At 38.8% G+C, this 22041-nt stretch overlaps 5 protein-coding genes across 6 annotated transcripts in view; 3 read left to right on the top strand and 2 right to left on the bottom strand.

Annotated features, from left to right (window-relative positions):
* Positions 1–22041, bottom strand: part of LOC121798419 (DEAD-box ATP-dependent RNA helicase 21-like) — a 794448-nt gene that overhangs the window by 700075 nt on the left and 72332 nt on the right. The window lies entirely within an intron of this gene.
* Positions 5377–6801, top strand: LOC121798445. Its single transcript, XM_042197456.1, has 4 exons — positions 5377–6008; positions 6222–6292; positions 6368–6466; positions 6563–6801. The coding sequence occupies exons 1-4, from the start codon at positions 5429–5431 to the stop codon at positions 6671–6673; spliced, it is 861 nt and encodes a 286-aa protein (XP_042053390.1). The 5' UTR covers positions 5377–5428; the 3' UTR covers positions 6674–6801.
* On the bottom strand, positions 7016–13160 carry LOC121798421 (E3 ubiquitin-protein ligase ORTHRUS 2-like). The gene is made up of 9 exons (XM_042197420.1): positions 12615–13160; positions 11486–12021; positions 9366–9491; positions 8997–9096; positions 8854–8915; positions 8653–8755; positions 8367–8505; positions 7987–8201; positions 7016–7864 (listed from the first exon to the last, which is right to left on the bottom strand). Exons 1-9 carry the CDS (start codon positions 13032–13034, stop codon positions 7460–7462), a joined length of 2106 nt encoding a protein of 701 aa, XP_042053354.1. The 5' UTR covers positions 13035–13160; the 3' UTR covers positions 7016–7459.
* Positions 13676–16748, top strand: LOC121798448 (cytochrome b-c1 complex subunit Rieske-4, mitochondrial-like). The gene is made up of 2 exons (XM_042197460.1): positions 13676–13935; positions 15875–16748. The coding sequence occupies exons 1-2, from the start codon at positions 13770–13772 to the stop codon at positions 16519–16521; spliced, it is 813 nt and encodes a 270-aa protein (XP_042053394.1). The 5' UTR covers positions 13676–13769; the 3' UTR covers positions 16522–16748.
* Positions 18428–21226, top strand: LOC121798434 (probable beta-1,4-xylosyltransferase IRX10). Of its 2 annotated transcripts, XM_042197436.1 has the most exons (5): positions 18428–18595; positions 18688–18807; positions 19296–19684; positions 19935–20176; positions 20307–21226. In XM_042197436.1, exons 2-5 carry the CDS (start codon positions 18705–18707, stop codon positions 20818–20820), a joined length of 1248 nt encoding a protein of 415 aa, XP_042053370.1. In that variant the 5' UTR covers positions 18428–18595; positions 18688–18704; the 3' UTR covers positions 20821–21226. The 2 variants fall into 2 exon arrangements, with proteins under 2 accessions (XP_042053370.1, XP_042053371.1); XM_042197437.1 differs by lacking the exon at positions 18428–18595 and having other exon boundaries at positions 18614–18807.

The following is a 22041-nucleotide window of genomic DNA, read 5'->3' as shown; positions in this document are numbered from 1 at the left end:
GAGCAACTTCGATCGCATGTGGCGATGATACGGGGTCTCCAAAGAACATTGGGGTAGAGCCGGATGAATAGTCATCCACGGGAGTAATTTTTATTTTTTAGGTGTTTAATTATGTAATTTTTAATTTTTAGGATTTTAATTATGTAATTTTTAATTTTTTTGTAATTTGTAATATTATTCCGGGTATTTTTAATGCATTTTAATTATGTGGAAATGTTTTTATTTAAATTGAATAATAGAATGGTGGGACCTTTGAGCTTGTCCTTGCGGAAGAGCACGAATGTGGGTGTTGTGCTCTTGCCTAAGAGCGGGGAGTAAAAGTGGGACCGGGCCCACATCCGTGCTCGTTGGCAAGAGCACGGATGTGGATGCTCTTAAAATCTAAAGAACTGGAACTAAGGGAAAGGGCCTCTGATAAAACTGCAGGGGGAATGAATTGATTGGTGGGCTTAATACCAACTCTAATTTCAAGAAAAAGTTTAGATCTAGGTCCAGTAGTAAGGAACCCAGATTTGTTAAAAAATGTTATAATTGTGGAGAAGTTGGGCATTTTAAAAGGGATTGTACTAAGCCTAAAAAGAATAGACCTCCTAATAATAACTCTCAAATTGAAAATATTGCTAATATGGCAAAGTTTGAAGCTGACAATGAATATGTGTTTATATTGCATGATTTGATGTACATAAATGTTTCCCCTATGTGTCCTTTCACATCAAATGATTGGCTGTGTGATTCTGGTTGTACTTATCATGTTAGTCCAGTCAAGGAAGTGTTCACTGATATTAAGCATGTAACTAACACTTATGTGTCAGTGGCTGATGACAAGAAGTGTGATATTCTTGGTATTGGCACTGTATGTTTGAAGTTTGAGAATGGCTATGTGTTGAACTTGAAGGATGTGAGATATGTACCAACCCTGTGTTACAATTTGATGTCATGTACTGCCTTAGAAAATTTTGGCATCTGTGGAAAATGGGGGGAAGGTTGCATGAAAATATGTAAGGGTTCAATGTGTTTGTTTAAGGCTATAAGAAAATCTTGTTTATATGTCTGTTCTGCAGTGCCTCTAACCTGTGAAAAAGCTTGTGCCAATGTTGTGAAATCTGATAAATTGATGTTGAGGCATAATAGACTAGGTCACATGAGTGAAAAAGGACTGAATATTCTGAAAAAGCATGCTATCTTGTCTGAATCTGATGTTCATGGTAATTTGTCTTTCTGTGACACTTGTGTGTTAGGTAAACAACATAGGGTTACTTTTCCTACCCTTGTGCCTACAAATGTCAGTCAAAATATTCTTGAATATTTGCATATGGATATGTGGGGCCCTGCCTCTGTATCCTCTCACTCTGGTTCTGTGTATTTTCTTTCAATCATTGATGATTTTTCAAGAAAGGTTTGGTGTTTTCTTATGAAACATAAAAATGATGTGTTTGAAAAATTTGGCACTTGGAAAGTTTTGATTGAAACTCGGACTGGAAAGAAAATTAAGGCAATTAGAACCGATAATGGTTTGGAATTTTGCAATAAACAAATGGATGATATGTGTGCTAAGTGTGGAATCAAAAGACATAAAATTGTGCCTTATACCCCACAGCAAAATGGGGTTGCTGAAAGAATGAATAAGACTTTACTTGATAAAGTAAGATGCATGCTAGCAAAATCTGGTTTGCCTAAAAAATTCTGGGGTGAAACTTTGATGACTCTTACTTATCTGATAAATAGATCTCCTTCTGTGCCTCTGTTAGGGCAGTGCCCTGAATATGTGTTTACTGGAAAATCCTTTAACCTTTCTCATCTGAGGGTGTTTGGTTGTTCTACTTTTGTGCATACTAAAACTGACAAACTTGAACCTAGATCTAGAAAGGGTGTGTTTTTAGGATATCCTGAGGGTGTGAAAGGGTATAGAATCTGGTTGAGAGATGAGCCTGGGTTTAGAGTTATCATTAGCAGGGATGTTGTGTTTAATGAAACTGAATTCCCATGCTTGAGGATGGCTGATAACCCTGCTCCAGATAGTGTGGACAGTGACCCTCTTATTGAGGTGGAGTCCACAAACGAGCCCACTAATGTGGAGCATCCAGTGGATGTTCCAAGTGAGGTGGAGCAGCCATTTTGGAAGTTTACGCCTGTCTATACACCTAATGAGACACCCCATGAGGGGAACCTGCAAGATAATGAGGTTATTAATGTGCCTTTGCCTGATAATGTTGATAATGCTACTGATATGCCTAATAGTCCTATGAGAATTCCTCCTACTGTGCCTGCCCAGAATGTGTTAAATAGTCCATCAGAGATTCAAAATGCTATTGAGGCTCCCAACTTGAATGATTATGTGCTATCTAAGGATAGGCCTAGAAGACTTAATGTCCAGAAACCTGCCAGATATGATGGTTATGTGGGGTTGGTTGCTTTGATCAATTTTGCTTTTAATGTGTATGAATCTGATGGGGATGAGCCTCAATCTTATAAGCAGGTAGTTAAATCTAAATTCTGGAATGAATGGCATAAAGCCATGTTGGAGAAAATGAATTCTCTGAAAATAAACCTTACTTGGATTCTTGTACCCCCTGCCTCTTGGTGCTTGTGTGGTAGATTGCAGGTGGCTCTATAAGCTAAAAAGTGAGGTGGAAGGTTTGAGATACAAGGCCAGATTAGTGGCCAAGGGCTTTACTCAATAAGAGGGGGTAGATTATACTGAAATCTTTGCTCCTGTTGTTAAATTTACTACTGTGAGATTAATGCTTATTTTGTGTGCTCATTTTGATTGGGAATTGAAACAAATGGATGTCAAAACTGCTTTCTTGCATGATGATTTGAATAAACCAATTTATATGAAACAGCCTGAAGGCTTTGTTGATCCTAAGTTTCCTAATCATGTGTGTTTGCTTAAAAAGGCCTTGTATGATTTGAAACAGTCCCCTAGACAATGGAATATCAAATTTAATACCTGCATGCATACACTTGGCTTTGTTAGAAGTACTTTTGATGCATGCTTGCATGTGAAGAACCTTGATTCTGTGTTTGTCTTCCTTTTGTTATGTGGATGACATGCTGATTATGGGTCCCTGTTTGAAAACTATAACTGCTGGTGCAAAGTGCCTTAAGTGAGAATTTTGATATGAAAGACTTAGGGGATGCTCAGAAAATATTATGAATTAATATTTTTAGAAATAGAAAAAAATGTGTACTTGTTTTGCATCAAGAACCCTATGTGCACAAAATTCTGAAAAAGTTACATGTATGATGCTAAGCCTGCTTCTGTGCCCTTAGCTGCTCATTTTATGTTGAGTAAGGACTTGTGCCCTCAATCTAAACAGGATATCAATGCTACGAAGAAAGTTCCCTATGCTAATGCAATTGGATATGTGATGTACTTAATGGTTAGCACTAGGCCTGATATTGCCTATGTTGTGTCTTGCTTGAGTAGATACATGTCTAATCATGGTCCTGTCCATTGGGAAGCTTTAAAATGGTTGCTCAGATATCTTAAAAATACTGCTAATTAAGTATGGTCTGTGCTATTCTAAATGTGATGAAGGTGTGAAATTAACTAGTTATGTTGACTCTAATTATGCTAATGACAGAGATAAGAGGAAGTCCACCACTTCATATATCTTTACTGTGTGCAGATCATGCATAAGTTAGAAGTCACAGTTGCAGCACATAGTGGCTCTGTCCACTACTGAATCAAAGTATATTGCCATTACTGAGGCAATGAAAGAGGCTGTGTGGTTCAAGGGAGTGCTTTCTGAACTCAATTTTGTGAAAACTCCTCCTGTTGTGTTCTCTGATTCTCAATCTGCAATTCAGTTGTGTAAAAATCTTATTTTCCATGATAGAACTAAGCACATTGATGTAAGGTTTCATTACATCAGAGATATTGTAGAAAATGGTGAAGTTTCTCTTTTAAAAGTGCACACTGATAAAAACCCAGCTGACATGGGAACTAAATGCTTACCACTTGAAAAACTTCTTTTCTGCATCAAATATCTGCATTTTGACCTAGGATAGGTGCATATCCCGGGGGTAAAAAGTCCTCAGTCACCATATCTACTTGGTAAGGGTGTTTGGTGGCTGGAGGCACTAAGTCCTCTAGACTAATGGGTGTCAGCCCCTCTGGAGTCTGATAGGTAAACCTGGTGGTTTCCCTAAGCTAGTGAACTTTGTTCTTTGGTGCTATGGGAGTTGTCTTGTAGGCTATGATGATTTAAACCTTAGCTAATAGTGCAATAGGTTTCCCAGAATAATGTCCAAGGTGGAGTATGTTGGTTATATTGGGCTATTTGTATGGTGGACTATTATTTAGGCCTGGGAATTAATTGGCCCGAGTAATGTGTATTGGGCCTGTGCTTGCCCTAGCCCAATCGGCTTCTGATATACCCCCGCTCCACTTCTCGCCGCCTCATTCATTCAACACTCTCTCTCTCTTCTCTCACTTTTCTCTCGCGTCTGTTGTGATTCCCTTGCTTCTTTCTTCTTCTCCAATGAGTCTCCGGTTGATTCACGATGGTTTATCACGGTTATTTGAGTGATTAAACGTGTGTGTGTGTAGGAGGAAGCAACTGGTTCGGTTGCTTGGGTTCTGGAGAAATTAGGGTTTCTGGTTTGAGCGGTTTTGGTGAGTTGTGTTTGGAGAGTGGCTAGATCTGGTGTAGTGGAGTGGATTGGGGTTGGAATCCGTGCTGTGTGAAGAGATTCACGGTTGGATCCAACGTTGCTCCCTTGGATCTTGGTTCTCGATCTATTGTGTTTCTTTGTTACTTCTGCACTATTTCTTTAGTATTACTGTACCAGATCCGAGAGGATCTTTCCTGCTTTACTAACGAGGGATTTGAGTGTGCAGGTTCTCGGTGCTCCAGAGACGCATCTGGTCAAGGAGTGCGTGGTCCGAGATAGTTAGCTATATTTGTTGTAATAGCTAGGTTTTACTTGTGTAAATCAGTCGCGTGGGTGATAGTTTGGCTGAGCTATCTTGTACAAGACTAAAGAGGTCTCGGTAATTAGTGAATTCGGACGAGTATGATCCCTACAGTACAAAGAATGTTTAAAATTATTTTACACGTATGCGTGAGCAGTATGTTTTCTGTATTAGTATAATGGAACTTACCTCCTATATGAAGGACTTTTTCTTGTCTTCAAATAAGACGAGGACTAAAGTTCAAGGCTTTCTTTTTATAATGGGCTACGATGGGCCCATTTATTTAAATTTTATCATTGGATAACATAATTCGCATTTGGGTTTTCATATTTCATTCTGGGCTTTAAAAGCAGCAACCAAATTTAGTAAAATGAATATAAAATATCATCACACGATCAGAAACCATTATCACATAAAATAAAATATTTATTTAAAAGAAAAAAAAAAAGAGAAAAGCATTCCTAACTACGAAGCCAAAATTAGCGGTTAACTATATTCCCCAAAACCATGACTTCAACCAACCTCATTCTTCATCTCTATCCAAAACCCTCACCTCACTCTCTGCTCCACCGCCCGACTCAATCCCCGATCAATACCCGCCGCATCTCCCGCTCCCCACTCTCCGTCAAATGCCAAGCCGTCGGAGAACAGCCGGAATCAACCGCCGTCTATCCAGGTGTCTACGGCCCCTGGAAAGTCGAATCTTCCGATGTCCAGGAAGTGGTTCTCTACAGATCGGGGCTGGTCGCGGCTGCTTCCTCGTTTGTGGCTGCGTCGTCGGCGGCGTTCCTGCACAACACTGATTCGGGGTTGTCTGAGTTGATCGGGAGGAATTTGGATTTGTTCTACGGCGTGGGAGCTTGTGGATTGGGGCTGTCGCTCTACCTGATTCACATATACGTTACGGAGATCAAGCGCACTCTCCAGGCGCTGTGGGCGGTCGGTGCCCTTGGTTCGTTAGCAGCATACGCCGCCGTAGCTCAGCCGGCGGGGAAGAGTTTGGTGGAGTACGTCGTTGAGAATCCTACGGCTGTGTGGTTCGTTGGTCCCCTGTTTGCGGCTCTGACTGGTCTCGTCTTCAAGGAAGGTGTGGTTTTCGATTTTATTGCGATTTAGTTACAAATTCAAATGAAATTGTAGCAAATTATGAGTCGTTTGGCTATGTAACATGAAGCTGTACTTGTAAACTGGAGTGTCAGTGACTCAGTAGTGGTGAATCAAGTGAAGCTCATTTCAAGTTCATTACGAGTTTTTCGTTTAATTGCAATTAATTTAATTTGTACTATGTATTTGCAAACAGGCCTTTGCTATGGCAAGTTGGAAGCTGGTATTTTGACATTTATCATTCCATCTGTTCTACTTGGGCATCTGGTATAGATTACACTTGATCCTTATTCTTTAATATCACGCTGATGTTTCTCACACTATTTAACATTTGGTGTACAGACTGGTTTGATGGATGAAGGAACAAAGCTCACTCTGTTGGGCGTGTGGATGGCACTCTTTGTGGTTTTCGCGGGAAGAAAGTTCACTCAGCCTATCAAGGTAGCATCACTTTGTTTGCTGCTCATGTCACCATTTCTAATATTAGAGCTGCATAAGGAATTCCTGCATTTGAGTGAATATTCACTTGTCCTGCAGGACGATATAGGAGATAAATCAGTCTTCATTTTCAATGCATTGCCAGAAGAGGAGAAGGAAGCTCTGATCAGAAGGCTCAAGGAGCAGGACAATCAGCTGGATCTCGATTAGGTAGGCGACTAATATTGTCAAAATAGGAAACTACACTCTGTAAACAAATTGGAAAAGCATATTATCTGCAATTAGAAATCCTGTTGATATATGTTTTGGATTTGCTTTCTATCCAGTGGTTTTATGTCTTTCGATGTTGCCACAATTTTAGCAATATTTATGGTTGAGTAACACATAATACACAGATTATAACTACATACTAGTCATATAGACCCCCACACATAATGTCACTCCATAAAAGAAATGCGATGTCATGATTGAAGAGAGTACATGGACAGCATAGAAAACATAAAGATTTATACAAGTACAGGATTAAATTGAAAAGAATGAGCTTACGATGGATTAAACATGATAAACGCCATCGCATCCACTGATCCACATGTAGTTCCAAAACTTCTCTTTGAAATTATGCCAACAGAAACTGAACCCATTTATCACAATAAATGAAGTTCATAAACTATTTCTCATTTGCCTAAGCCCCCACCCAAACCTAGCAAGTAAAATATTTAATGACAAAAATAAGTCTAAAGATAACCACAAATGAGAGGAGACTATATACAACGTCAAACTTGAGCGCCATCAGAAACGCAGACTCTCTTAGGCCTACCAAGTTGTATTGTTTCACGACCTTCTGTGCCTCCTGAATCTCCAGCTCTTTAGCGCCATCATTACGATGTTTCTTTTGCTGAGAAACACAACAATCTTTTGCCATTTGAAGGTTTATCGGTCTTGTTCTCTTTTCTAATTACAGCATTCACATCATTGTCTGGTGTTTCTGTCTCACGGTCAGGCATTTTCTTGCACATTCATTTCTGTGCTCTCACTATCAGCAAGCCTGCCAAGTTTTGCTATATCATGATCTTCTGTGCCTCCAGATTCTCCAGCTTTGGCACCATCATTACTAAGTTTCCTTCGCTTTGAATCATGAAATGCGCTCGAGTCATTTAAAGATTTATCAGTCTGGTCCTCTTTTGAGATTTCAGTGTTCGCATCAAAGTTTTCTTTATTTTCTGCAACAGAATCTGGTTCCATGCTGATAGCATCTTCTTGCTCTTCCATTTCTGAGCTCTCACTATCGGCATTCTCACTGGAATTCACACTTTGGCCATCCTCAGTTTCCCTAGCCTTGGAGCTCTCATCCTTCATCTGGTTCTGTAGTGTTTCTATCACATTCATCAACTCTCTGTTGACCTGTACGGATAATCACAGTCAAGCTGGGTCATTAATGCAACCATTTTAAGTCCTATCTAGCATCTGAGAATAAGCCAGATGAAAATCAGAAACAGAAATAAAGCAAAATATAAGGCCTGTACCTGAGGATTTTGAAGGAACTCGGCAATATCTTGTTTGCAAGATGGACATTTCATAACATTTTTCTGTGCTCGAAGAGTCCTTCCTCCAGATTTTCTCTCTTTCACGTGAGATTGACCAGCAAAGGCACCCTCCAAGCACGCCTTGCAGAAGTTGTGAGCACATGGAGTAGTGAGTGGCAGTTCCATCACTTTCCGGCAGATTAGGCAACTAAATTCTGCATTACATTTACAATGCCACAGTTAAACATGCTATCAAAAGTATTACAGTACAAAAACAACAAAACAAATTGCCAATTGAAACAAAAAATGGTGTTTCGTCCACAATTTAAAGAGAACACACAATAATCAAAGCAGTGTTGAAAAAGGAAAGAGAAAGCTACCCTTCAAAAGCCTTTCTTTTACAGATCCAGTTCCACTCCGATTTTTCCTTATCTTTTTAGTCTTTCCATTATCACCATCACATGATGTTTTTCTACTGGGTGGTTGAGGTCTCATCCACGTCCAGAGGCCTTTGTGCTCCTATACAGAAAATTTTAGACAGACGAGTCTCAAAGTAATGTTATCCTAGGAATTTTAAAGTCCTGGACCCATGCAAGCCTCAAGATACAATCACACGGTCAACACAAGAAAAAACATCAAAATGACTTGGTCAGAGTAGTTGCTCACATCAAAATTCCAGGCAGGACTCTTTGTCCTTTCAGTAATATCAGTAGCTTGCATCAACTCTGGAATGCTAGGTAGAGGTCTTGGTCGATCTCCTTGGTTGTCCCTACAAGCCAAAAGGATTAGTTTCACAAAGAGTTAAAGCATATATTAGGAAGTACAGATTGTGGACTGGGCATGCAAGACAAATATAAAACAACTCACGAGGTCCATGGCGCTGGATCATTATCACAACGAACAAATAGGTAACGACAGACCACAAATCCCTATAATAATTCAAAAATAATTCCATAAGAGGGCATAGACAAAAAATGCAGATGAAAATCTTTATTTTGGCGAGGTTTTACTTGTTGCCCGGCTTTGCGCCAACACTTTTCAACCCGGTAAACCCCGTCATAACGCACACCTTCCTGTGGTGCATAAGACGACCGCTTTTCTTTAGCAGACCTACAACAAAATAAGAGAAAGCTGTATTAGAAGCCAAAACAATAAAGTGAAATATGACAGGAAACAACTTAATACATACTGGCTAGAGTTTTTGTTGGTCAGCTATCAAGATTTTCTCAACTAGTAAAAGTATTCAGATTTTAGTAATATTCAAAGTGTCCATACCACTGCAAGAGCACAAAAGTCACTAGAAGATAGTAATTCAAGTATTGAATTTTTATCTATCCTCAACATCCCTCATTTACCTTATATTAGAAATTTTAACTTACCTCACAACTCGCACGGGATAACCCTCACGGCAACTAACTCGCAAAGCTTCATTGTAACTTTTAAACCTTTGGTCAAATGACTGTTTCTTGTTAGTCCTTTTATTCCCGGAAAGATCACGTCCACCACTGTAACCAGCAATAAAGTAGAGTTAATGACAGGCATTATCAGTATGCAATACAACAACGCTAAACAAGAAAACATTTGGCGCACAAAAATTATCTCCAATTTCTCCATAATTGTTTCCAATAAAAGCTATTCAAACTAGTGCCCTGACAAGCAACGTCAATCTCATTATAATGTTATAAACAACTTCCCTCATAACCCTTGATTGTCACAAATTTTGTTAGCTGAATCCAAGAAAGCGTAACACAGTCAGATATATTGAGAAGACAATGTTATGCGTTCACACCAAACAGGTGGAAGGCATGCCTGATGCTAGGCATTGCTGGAAATGCCATACTCTCTGTCTAATGCACAAACAACAGTATATCTTGCTAATCCAATAACTGTGCCTGATTGTGATCATAGACCAATTTACCTCACATAATTATCACTACACCAAATTACTGATGATACTTGACCACTTCAAATTGCATTTACTAATTAAAGAGTATTGGACAAGGACAAAAAGGAGAGGTGTTCACCATATATCAGCTAAAATTAATGGAAATTGTCTCCACATGGTATGCCATTACCAATGTTATTAATGGCATATGGCGGTCGATTTAAAAAACCGACACAAGGTTATGGAAGTCAGCAAGGCTGGCAGGACATGGTGGTTGATAAATAACTAAAGTTATGATTAATACTCCCTCCATCCGCCATTAGGATTCCCGTACCTTGGCGACACGGGTTTTAAGAAATGTTAAGAAAAGTGAGTGGAAAAAAGTTAGTGGAATAGGAGTCTCACTTGTATATATTAGTTTTAAATGAAATGGGAGTGGAATGAGTTAGTTGAAGGTGAGACCCTATTACCATTTATGGTAAAAGTGAACCGGGACACCTATTCGCGGACGGACTAAAATGAAAAAACATGACTCCTATTCGCGGACGGAGGGAGTATATAATAGTAAGAAATATAAAAATGCAAATATTTTGAAAATGATAAAAACAAAATATTTTGAATCTTGGAATAGCAACTAAACATAAAGTCGTAAACTAAAACTGCCAAAAGGTTATGGCAGTCGGTAAGGCTGGCGGGACATGGCTGTCGATAAATAAATAAAGATATTATTGATATATAATAGCATGAAATATAAAATGCAAATATTTTGAATCTTGGAATAACAACGAAAACATAAAGTCGTAAACTATTACTCCCTCTGTCCCATTTCCTGTGACACATTTCTTTTTCGCACATGTTTTGGGAAAATCAGAATAAATAATTAAAGTAGAGGGAAACTAAAGTATGAGAGAGAATAACGTAGATGAGACTTGTACTACATAATATGCCTAATAATTGAAGCCGTACCGGTAGACATTATTGCAAATTTGCAATTCCTGAATATAACAATGAAATCGAAAATGCATGTAAATACGCAAGGTATAAAAATCAAATATGACATTTATAGAATCATGAAATGAATATTTATTGTATATTAAGACATTGTTTTACAAAGTTATGAGTCCAATTTAATAAGCAAACTTACTAGTGCATTTTCCTAGGTATATCAAATAAGTTTGAACATTCTTTCTTGTTTGAAGTTACACTGTTACATATTTTTTTATGCTACTTGAGAGACAGAGAGAGAGAGAGAGAGAGGTCGGGTTTGAGGTTGTGGATTCTGATAAATATGGAAGGGGGTTGAATTAAGCTAAAAACCCCTATATTAAATTGATAAATGTGTTGGGTTTTGGATAAACGGGTCGGTGTTTTGGGTTAATGGGTTGAACGTGAGGAAACAGCCACCATAACCGCCATGGCAGCACCACTGGTGTGGCGGCCGCCATATGCTGCCACATAAAACGGACACGCCATGATGTGGCACTGGTCATTAATGAACCTTTATAAAGTAAATATTGCAGACTATACACATCCAGTTTCACATTAAATTCAGACAGATTTCATTGGTAACAATATTTAAGTAATTAAAGCCTAATAGAAGCTGCATCCAAATACCTCCCTGTGTAGAGAAACCATTCTCCGTGATCCTCATCATCTTCATAACCTCCGGAGAGTGCAACGGACTGAGCCCCATGATCAGACTGACCACCGATGCCCCCAACATGGGGAAAGTGAGCACCCCACTGCCTGCATTCCATCCTATCTGCCCAAGTTTCTCCAACCATGACACCTAAGTTCCTTGTCGGATCATACTCTTCCGTAATTGGACCAAGAAAATCTGAAGGGATTGTAACAAAAATCTTCCCGCTGCAGGCATTAGCCTTTCCAGATTTTTTTGCTCGCTCTGTGGTAAATGCCTTGTCAGGACGATCTTGGTTGTGGATAAAATGGTATATCATGGGATTTTCTCCAGAGTAATTAGGCTCAGAAGCTTTTGCCGTTCTTATTGCCATAACAATAGTAGAGTTGATTCGAGGCTCCTTTGCCATCTTTGCTGGAATCATCTTGCGACAAATAGCACAAGTCTTCATGCGTTGTTGCCCAGTCCATTTCTGAAAGCATTTCAAGCAGAAGTTGTGCCCACACGGTGTCTGAAAATAGTATGAAGATCACAAGGATGAGGTTTAGAAGCTTATTCCACATGTTTACATGGAAAATACACTTATATCACAGAACCATAGTATCTAAGCTCTAAATGTTCTTCATTTCAATATAAAACAAATGGAGCCATTTATAGCACAGCTGCTCATTGAATATGCAACAGAAACATTACAAACATTCAACTTCAAGCAGATCAAAACCAATCCATACTTCGTAGTGGTAGTTTTGAGAGATTGCATCGCATTAGAACATAACTCAGAAATAAGAAGAAAAGTCCATGCAAAACATAAACTAGGCTCATGAAAACTAGAAACTACAAAGAAATGTCCACCACAACTAACAGAAAAATGAAAATCAAATATGTATAAGTATACAAAAAGGGCTTGAAGTTTCTGGGAGTACAAAACAGAGAAAAACCAAAACACCTACACACACAAGTAGAAACGACGCCGTGTAATAGAACTAACAAATTATTCATAACTTTCAGCAGTAACCAAAGTCAAATCCCTCAAAAAATCCCAAATCAGCCACAGATCGAAAGTTCAAACACGCAGAAGAAATTTTGAAAGGTAGAAAACCGTACAGAGACAGGCCTATCGAGAAGCTGCATGCAAATAGAGCAGTTGAACCGGTCACCCAAAATCCCCAAAACACCCCCAGCATTCATCTCCGTCTCCTTGTCTGCCTCCGTCGCCCCGCCGAGCAACTCCTGGCGGCGCTTGGCCTTCTCACGATCAGTGAGCGACGCATCGGACTCAATCGCGCGAATCTTCTCCACGAGGCCCCCTCCGGAGACGGCCGGCATGGCGCCGGAGAGATCGGAACAGTCGGGGCAGTCCCAATGGGCCGCGTCCGCTAGGGTTTGGGGGCGGGTGGCGAGGCAGGCCACGTGCCACGGCGTGGCGCACGTCTTGCACGTGAGGATCTCCCCCTCGGCCGGCCTCTGCTTGCAGACCATGCACAAACCCTCGCCGTCGCATGGAAGGTTGCTAACTTGCGCCATTGGACGATCGCCTTTGAAAAATTTTAGAACTATGATTTTTAAAAATTGATTAGAATAATTAGTAAAGAGAAGGAAAGTGGAGAGTGGAGTGATGAGTGGTTAGTTATGATTTTCGTCGTTACTGGAGTGAAATAGGGGTGTGTTTGGCGCCGACTTGAGGAGATAAGGAGATTATTTTTTCAGCTATCTTTTTTCTTTTTCTTTTTCATTTTCATTTTCATTTTCATTTTCTGCCCGTTTCCCTCTGACTTCCAATTTTCAACTCCAATTTTCTCAATACCTATATAAATATATATTCACTTTCTTTCAGTTAAAAGATTAAATGCGGCGACCTTAGTTAAACATTGAATCTGTTATTACACTTTAATTTTGCTGAGCTGTGTAGCATTGAAAGTTCTTGTTAAATTTGATGCGACCTTTATTTAATAGAGGATACTAAAAAATGAAAGATATAGAAGTAATAGAAAGAATCCAATCTTAAATTGGACAAATTTGGGCTTTGTAAAATTGAAAGCCCGTTTAAATATCTTCCGAAACCAGCCCAGAATCTGAGTAAAATTGAAAGCCCGTTCAAATTTTGTCATCCGACGCCGTTTCGTTCGCCATAGCGAACTTGTATATTTCCATTTTGGTACTATTAGACACTATTTTCCTTTCTGATAGAGATCCTGCGTAGGGCTCGACAATCCGTCGTGATTATTCAATCGATAGGTGAAAAATCTCCATTAATCGGAAATGCTGAGGGTAGCGGGGAGGAGGTTGTCTTCTCTCTCATGGCGGTCGGGTCAAGCTCCGTCCGCCGCATTCGCCACCAGAAACCCATTTGTCGCCGGCGATTCGTCATCGGAAGGACGTACTTCTTCGCCCGTTGAATCAATTTCCGTTTTTTATCAGATCAGAGGTTCTTTGCTTCTCTATTGACCCCGTTTGTATTGATTAATTTATGTCTTATTGTTGCGAAGATCCAATCAGTTAAGAAATATATGTCGAATTTGAAATCTCGGGCTATGTGGAATTGTGGATTCTTTCCTTTGCCTGGATGCTTCAAGGTGCCGTATATGTTTTATGCGTGCGTCTATCGGTATTGGCTGAATTGATCTTGTTATAAAATGTTACTAGTATTTTCAAAATAAAATAGTTTTGTGATTGACTGTCTGTAAAAATTCTATCTTTTGTTTCTACTGAGATGATAAGTTCCAAGAGAGCTCTTCATGGAGCTGTCTGATTAGTTTTCCCTTGACCTTCTATAGAGTAGTTGTGTATTAAAGTTTTTGTTAGTTTAGCCTATAGTTGGTTATGAAATTAAGATGCTTTCATTGTTAATGATAGATAATTAGGCCAAAGATATCACGAGCCTCTGTTATGTTAATTGTTTAAGATTATAAGCAAGTAACTACTTTGATGCTTGCATTTTCTGGTACAGTTTTTTTCACTCACGGTCCCATGTTTTTGATGTTCTGTAACATTATCCCAGATGCAAATGAACAGCTTACTGGTCTTGCTTTTAAGTACAACCATACATGGCTATAGTTTTCTTGCTACCTCTATAATACTCCTACATCTTATATGGAGAAACCTACCAATTGTGTTCATTTAACATAAAAATTGGAGTTCTTCAAATAATAACTCTGATACTGTTGCTTTGGTGCATGATATATATTTATCCTTTTTTTAATAGCCGGAATTAGCCTTTTTACTACAGTTTGGTGGTCTGAATGTTCTGAATCTTGACTGTGGCTATCATATGTAATCTATGCTAAATTCTAGAACACCCCCAAGGCCCCACTACCCCCAAACAAAAACAGGAAAAGATAAAAGAAATCCAACCACAAGTCCACAACCTTCCTTCTGGTATTAGTGTGGTGGATATGTATTGCTGCTTCCAGATACTTAAATGTGCAGATTGAATGGATTTTTGGTTGAGCTGTGATTACGATTTGCAAATTGTACGGCTGTACCTTTTCCAAAAAACATACTATGCTTTGCACAATTTCTTCAAATATTAAGTGTTAAGATTAGATTTCATAATGGGTGGGAATTAACTAGTTCTGCACTAAAGTAATTTTATCATGTGTATTGGTTCTACTTCCTGGTCAATGATTCTTGTCCATGAACTGACTTTGGTGGTTGTTTACTTGTTTTACTGAAACGCTAGGTATGTGGTAAAGGTTCCCTGTCTGAACACTTACCAATTAGATATGTTGTGATTATACGTGTACATACATTCAGTAGTTGGTTGTTTCTTATTTAACTGTATGCTGAAAGTTTTTGATTGGAAGTTAGAACACTAGGTATGTGGTAAAGGTTCTCCAGGAACCAACTAACCAATCAGATTCTTCGTGATATGCATACAGCTGCTTTGTTGGATAGCTGGTTATTTCTCATCTAACTGTATACTGACATTTTCCTATCGCTTTCATTGCTTACTACGGAGTATTTGTTTTTCTTTGCACACTCGAATATCTTATCAGGAAAATGCTTTTCTGTTGTTTCCTTTAGCTTTACCTTTCTCTGTGTGTATCTGTATGATTAACTCTTGCATCTTAGTTGTTTCATCTTGTTATCTGTTTTTCTTCATCCTCTTATCATATGTCATTGGCATTCAGTTCAGTGCTTTTGTTTAGGTGCTTGGTTTAGTCTACTATACTTGTGTTTATTCTGTCTTGTGTGGCTGAGCTTCTCTGGCATTCCAAATTTCCAATATGCTAATCTACCATTACTCCTTCAATTGACAGCTGCTTCTAGGTGAACTTATTACCATTTTCAGCCGTTCCACATGTATAATTTAGAAAGCCACGGAGATTGAAATAATATTTTTCTAACCTCTATGCATCTTGTAGGGTTCTCTTCTGGTTCACTTGCAACAGGACAGAACTCAGGCGGCCTGGTTTCGGAAGTCCCTGCTACAGTGGCAGCAATCAAGAATCCCAGCTCAAAGATTGTCTACGACGAGCACAACCACGAGCGATATCCACCAGGTGATCCCAGCAAGCGTGCATTTGCGTACTTTGTTTTGACTGGAGGAAGGTTTGTATATGCATCACTGGCTCGACTCCTTGTGCTCAAATTTGTTCTGAGCATGTCTGCTAGTAAAGATGTACTTGCTCTCGCTTCCCTGGAGGTGGATCTGTCTAGTATTGAACCTGGGACAACAGTCACCGTCAAGTGGCGCGGGAAGCCTGTCTTCATCAGGCGCCGAACTGAAGAAGACATCAAGCTGGCAAACAGTGTTGACGTTGCCTCCCTTCGTGATCCACAAGAGGATGCTGTGAGGGTCAAGAATCCGGAATGGCTCGTGGTTATCGGGGTTTGCACTCATCTGGGGTGCATCCCCCTGCCCAATGCTGGTGATTACGGGGGCTGGTTTTGCCCATGCCACGGATCCCATTATGACATCTCCGGTCGGATTCGCAAAGGGCCTGCACCGTTTAACCTGGAGGTTCCCACCTACACCTTTTTAGATGAGAACAAGCTGATGGTTGGGTGAGAGAGAAGAAGTGAAGGATGTGGTAGGGCGTAAAACCATTAAGGTGACGAATAATTTTATAATGATTTTTATTAGTTAGTTTTGGTATTTCAAGGATTCCTTGATTGATAGGCCTGCAGTCTGAAAGGGCATTGCTGTTTTGAATAATGCATTCTCCTTCAATTACAAGATTTTGTATTGAGATTCATAATTGTTGGGAGTAAACACTGCACTGTTGAGACTTCTCATTCATAATGTTCATCTCTAGTAGTGCGTTGGTACGGTATATACCATTAGATCATGCATGACAAAATCTCAAGTAATGCTGTATTACCAAACAGAGATGTTTCCACCCTGCTCATATCACTACATAAATATGAAAAATGAAATATGAAAAATGAAAAATGAAAAATGAAATTATTCCACGTAATATTGTGAATTACTACTCTTCGTTCGGTGAATTAAGAAATCACAATTAGTAGATTTAACAAATTGCACTATTTCTTCATATTCAGTAATTCTTTTATGAAATCATTTAACCACTAACACATTTTTAGATATTTTTAAAATTTTAAAAATAAAGTTTTTGTTGATGTAATTAAAAAATGTATTTTTTATTTATACATTTATTATTATTCTTTTAGTTTATGATAATTTATATATTGCATATTCGCGAAATTAAAATGATTTTAGTCAATTGTTGTTAAATTGGAGTAGTACTATTCATTTAGTGTTACATGTTATACACAAAGTTTAACTTCAAATCGTATTTTCAGTTAATGTATACAACTTCTAAATAATTCAACAAAAATAAGAACTAAGACCATCGTTGTCACTAACCTAGGTCCCTTCCTCTCCTCAATTTCAATTTTTAAAAATTTAGATGATCGACCAGATATTGTCTCTGTAGGATTTTATATACTTTTACATATTTATATATTTATTAATTTTAAAATATTTAAAATAAAAATACAGCACATTTATCGGGAGGATTTGAACATGTATCCATTTGGTACGTACCAAGGAAGTCGCTAATTAAAGTAGTAGTAGTAGTAGTAGACGACGACACAATTTCGGTTGATTTTCTCAATTTCTAGTTTGATTTCAAATTTTGATATATGTTTTTTTTTTGGTGTGCTTGGACTTTGATTTGGGACACACACTACACTCATCATTTTACGGTTTCATTTCAGTGATTATATCTTTCAACAGTTTTAAAGTACTCCTCAATAGTTTAAAGTTCCATGTCAACTATATGGGTCAGCCCAAATCCATGACTAGAGCGGATCAAAGCTAAGCTTCCAGCCCAAATTCCATTGGGTTGGACTGGATCTTAGAAATTAATACTACTACTATTAGTATTTCATAAATGTTTCATATTATTACATTCTCTATAGTTAAATGTTGCATTTTATGTTTAATATTTATGATAGATGAATCTCACATTTCAATAATTTATTTACTCACATTTTATTAATAAACTAATATTATATAAAAGTATGGTCCACATTTTACTAATATTTCCACTCTTTTATTTACATTTTATGAGACTTGTGTCGAGTCAAAACGAGAAATTTATTCATGGACGAATATTTTTTATAAAAAGTGATGCAAATTGAAATATAAAGTACTACAAATTTCTTTATTAGATATCATAAATTAACACTATTACAAATCATACAATAACAATATAAATAAAACTTTCTGCAAAAGTACACAAAAAGTAGTTAATCCAACTAATTTTCACAACCATGAGTGAAATTTAGATCTTAGTCCATTTTTCAATAAATCCTTTACATTTTGTTTTTCGTATTTTTTTAAGTTCATCAAATGGGCTATAGAATTTCAATAGAGCCCAAGCTTCAAGTGAAATGTTAAAATTGAGACGGCCATCGTCGTCGAGAAGTGGACGGGCCATCCTACCGGCAAAGCAAATGCAGCTGTCATTCGCCATTGAAGCACATCACGCAACAATCAGAATTCATGTACCATATACACTTTTAAAAAAATGTGCAGTATTTTCATTCAATTTCTGATTATTTTTTCCTCCTTAGTGCTGTCTTAAATGGCAAGAAAAGCAAAGACACCGAAGAAGGTAACTCTTCACCTACATTCTAGTACGACTGCTCAACTGCATCAAATGCCTGCTCTTTTTCCTTAATAGCACTATATAATATTACTGTCTAGTTTCCGCAAGATGTGAGATGGAGTTTTCGATGTGGGGTTGTCTGCTTCTCGCTCTGTTCACGGCCAGCATCGGCGTCGAGGGGATTGATCGCCGCGGCGCGCGTACGGAGAGAATTTCAGGTCCTATTTTTAACTCATTATGAATTCTATTTTCTAATTGCGCTGGTTTGATGAGCTTAGCGTTCGGCTTACGAAAATCGAGCCTACAATGGTGAAGTTCTGAGCAACTGAATTACTATGATGATGAAATAAATAGGTTTTGATTGAATTTTCTGTGCAATGTTGAGCTTGTTTAAGTTGGGCGATTTGCAATCAAGTTCAAAACGGGATGCTACTGTATGTTTTGTGTTTCTGTAGCGGGTTATTTTGGGGGAAAAATTAGGGTTTGGGGACATGGCATTTAATGCTCAGCAACATGGTTTCAGGATAAATCATCTTGAACCATATCATTGTATGCTTTCGTATTGTTTGAATTCATATTTTCGAATTATTTATTTGATATAATCAAGTATCCACTCCCACAAATGCATGAACTTAGTTTTACAGTGTGGAAAAATTTATTTGAAAACATGTTTGGTGATCTTGATTTTTGTCAATATGTAATCTAGGAAGTGCTGGTGATGTTCTTGATGATAACCCTGTGGGAAAGTTGAAAGTTTACGTTTACGAGCTTCCAAGCAAATACAACAAGAAGATCCTGCATAAAGATCCGCGATGTCTCACGCACATGTTTGCTGCTGAGATATTTATGCACCAGTTTCTCTTAACCAGTGCTGTTCGAACTCTGAATCCGAATGAAGCAGATTGGTTCTACACACCTGTTTACTCAACTTGTGACCTGGCACCCAATGGATTGCCACTGCCTTTCAAATCTCCAAGAATGATGAGGAGTGCGATACAGCTCATCTCGGCTAGATGGCCTTACTGGAATCGAACTGAAGGAGCTGATCATTTCTTTCTTGTTCCCCATGATTTTGGTGCCTGCTTCCATTATCAAGTAAGCTTTTAATCTCTAGTATCCTGCCTTTTCATTTCTACAGAATTGGACTCTTGACTGAGCAGTGAGAACAAACTAAAATATTCATTTTGCATTGGTTGATTATTCTCTGGTAAATGTTTTACATTCTGTTTTAAAAAGGCTAGACATTAAATGTGAAGTTTTCAGAACATTACAATTTTTGAATCTTTGGTAGATCCTTGCTTACTGACGGCACTTCATGATATTGCAATGTTTTCTCCAACCATAGGAAGAGAAAGCTATAAAGAGGGGGATCCTTCCATTACTTCAACGTTCTACCTTGGTTCAAACTTTTGGACAACAAAACCATGTCTGCTTAAATGATGGTTCGATAACTATACCTCCATATGCGCCTCCAGAGAAAATTATGTCCCACTTGATTCCCCCCGACACGCCAAGATCCATCTTCGTCTATTTCCGTGGTTTGTTTTATGATGTAAACAACGACCCTGAAGGTGGTTACTACGCTAGGTATGTTTCAACATTGCTGTCGTGTTTTTGAGCATCTTCAACACAATGTCTCACATCCCAAACTTATCTGCAATATCGTTCATTCTAATACATTAAAAGCTGATGGCATAAGTTCTTGATCTATGCGCAGAGGTGCCCGGGCGTCCATGTGGGAGAACTTCAAGAACAATCCACTGTTCGACATCTCCACAGACCACCCAACCACATACTACGAAGACATGCAGCGGGCCGTATTCTGTTTATGCCCTCTGGGTTGGGCTCCGTGGAGCCCCAGACTCGTGGAAGCTGTGATCTTTGGTTGCATTCCGGTGATCATAGCAGACGACATCGTGCTGCCATTTGCAGATGCTATTCCATGGGAGGAAATAGGCGTGTTTGTAGCAGAGAAGGACGTCCCCTACTTGGACACTATCCTCACATCTATCCCAGTTGATGTGATTCTACGGAAGCAGAGGCTACTTGCTAATCCTTCCATGAAACAGGCGATGTTGTTCCCTCAGCCAGCACAATCAGGGGATGCTTTCCACCAAATCTTAAACGGGCTGGCCCGGAAGCTGCCTCACGACAAGAGAATATACTTGAAGCCTGGGGAGAAGGTTTTGAACTGGACTGCAGGACCAGTTGGGGACCACAAGCCTTGGTGAAGATGCGATCGAGTTTCTTGCCCGCCCAGAAAGTAATGGTCTGTCAAGTTCCTAATTTTTGTTTATGGTTTACTCTGTGTACGATTGCTGGAGGAATCGCTAATTTTTGTGTATATTGAGTTGAAAAATCTAACTTTTAAGAGGGTGGTAGAATTTGGTGGGATTCTTGAATGAGATCCAATTCGTTGGATCATAAGAAGTGGGATTTATCCTATTTGGAGGCAGGGCGTTTGCCTAAGCGTTCTCCCAATAGCTCAGGAGTTCATCTTAGAAAATACTCCTAAGAAATTTATAACTTAGATAATCGTAATTAGCATATTCTCAATTATTTTTTTTCTTTTGTATTCAGGATTACACTGTAAATGGAAGTAAAATAAATAAAATTTTGAATATTTCCAGCCGAAAATCTAATGTCCACAGGTTGGGCTACCTGACAAGCTGCGTCCATGGGGTTAGTAATTAAATCAAATTTTCAATTAAAAAAAAGATATAAAATCTATATGATTTTAAAGGGTTAGTAATTTTTGCACTATAAGATTATGAACTATTCAAATAGGCTATTTAAATAGGCCTAAGACCATCTCTAACAGTACTGCATGAATCAGTAAGTTACTTACCGTTGGCAAGAATTTGGAATTGGTATGGGCCACAACGAATTAAGACTTTCTGTTGACTTCTCTTGAAAAATGGTGTGCTAGTTAATGAAGAAAGGAGGAGGAGGAGGCATATAGCAACCAATGATGTCTGCGGTATGTGTGGTTTATACACGAAGAGCCGCCTACATATGCTTCGTGATTGTTTAGATGCGAGAAGAACTTGGGAGGGTCTACTTCAGTTTTGTGATCTTGAGGGCTTCTTTGATCCTTCCCTCAACCTAAATGACTGGATGATTCGCAATATCAGCTCTAAACTTCAAACGGGAAGTGGGTGAAATGGTGCACCATCTTTGGAGTGTGGGTGCTGGAATGTTTGGAAGAAAATGTGTTCATTCGTTTTGAATAATGAAAGATTGAGCCCGGAAGCCGTTATATCACAAACTATAATTATGGCAAAGAATGTGGAGGATGCAAGAATGACTGTTGTAGTGGGTGAGCGTTTGCCGAGACAACCAGTGACAGTCTTCTGGCAACCACCGTTGTCGATCATGTTGAAGCTGAACACGGATGTTTCCTTAGAAAAGGGAACCGGCCGTGCATATAGGGGAAGACTTTTCCGTGATGT

Source organism: Salvia splendens, chromosome 4 (genome assembly GCF_004379255.2).
Source record: "Salvia splendens isolate huo1 chromosome 4, SspV2, whole genome shotgun sequence".
NCBI lineage: Eukaryota > Viridiplantae > Streptophyta > Magnoliopsida > Lamiales > Lamiaceae > Salvia > Salvia splendens.
Note: the sequence above shows the minus strand (reverse complement) of the source record. Positions and strands in the feature narration are given on the sequence as shown.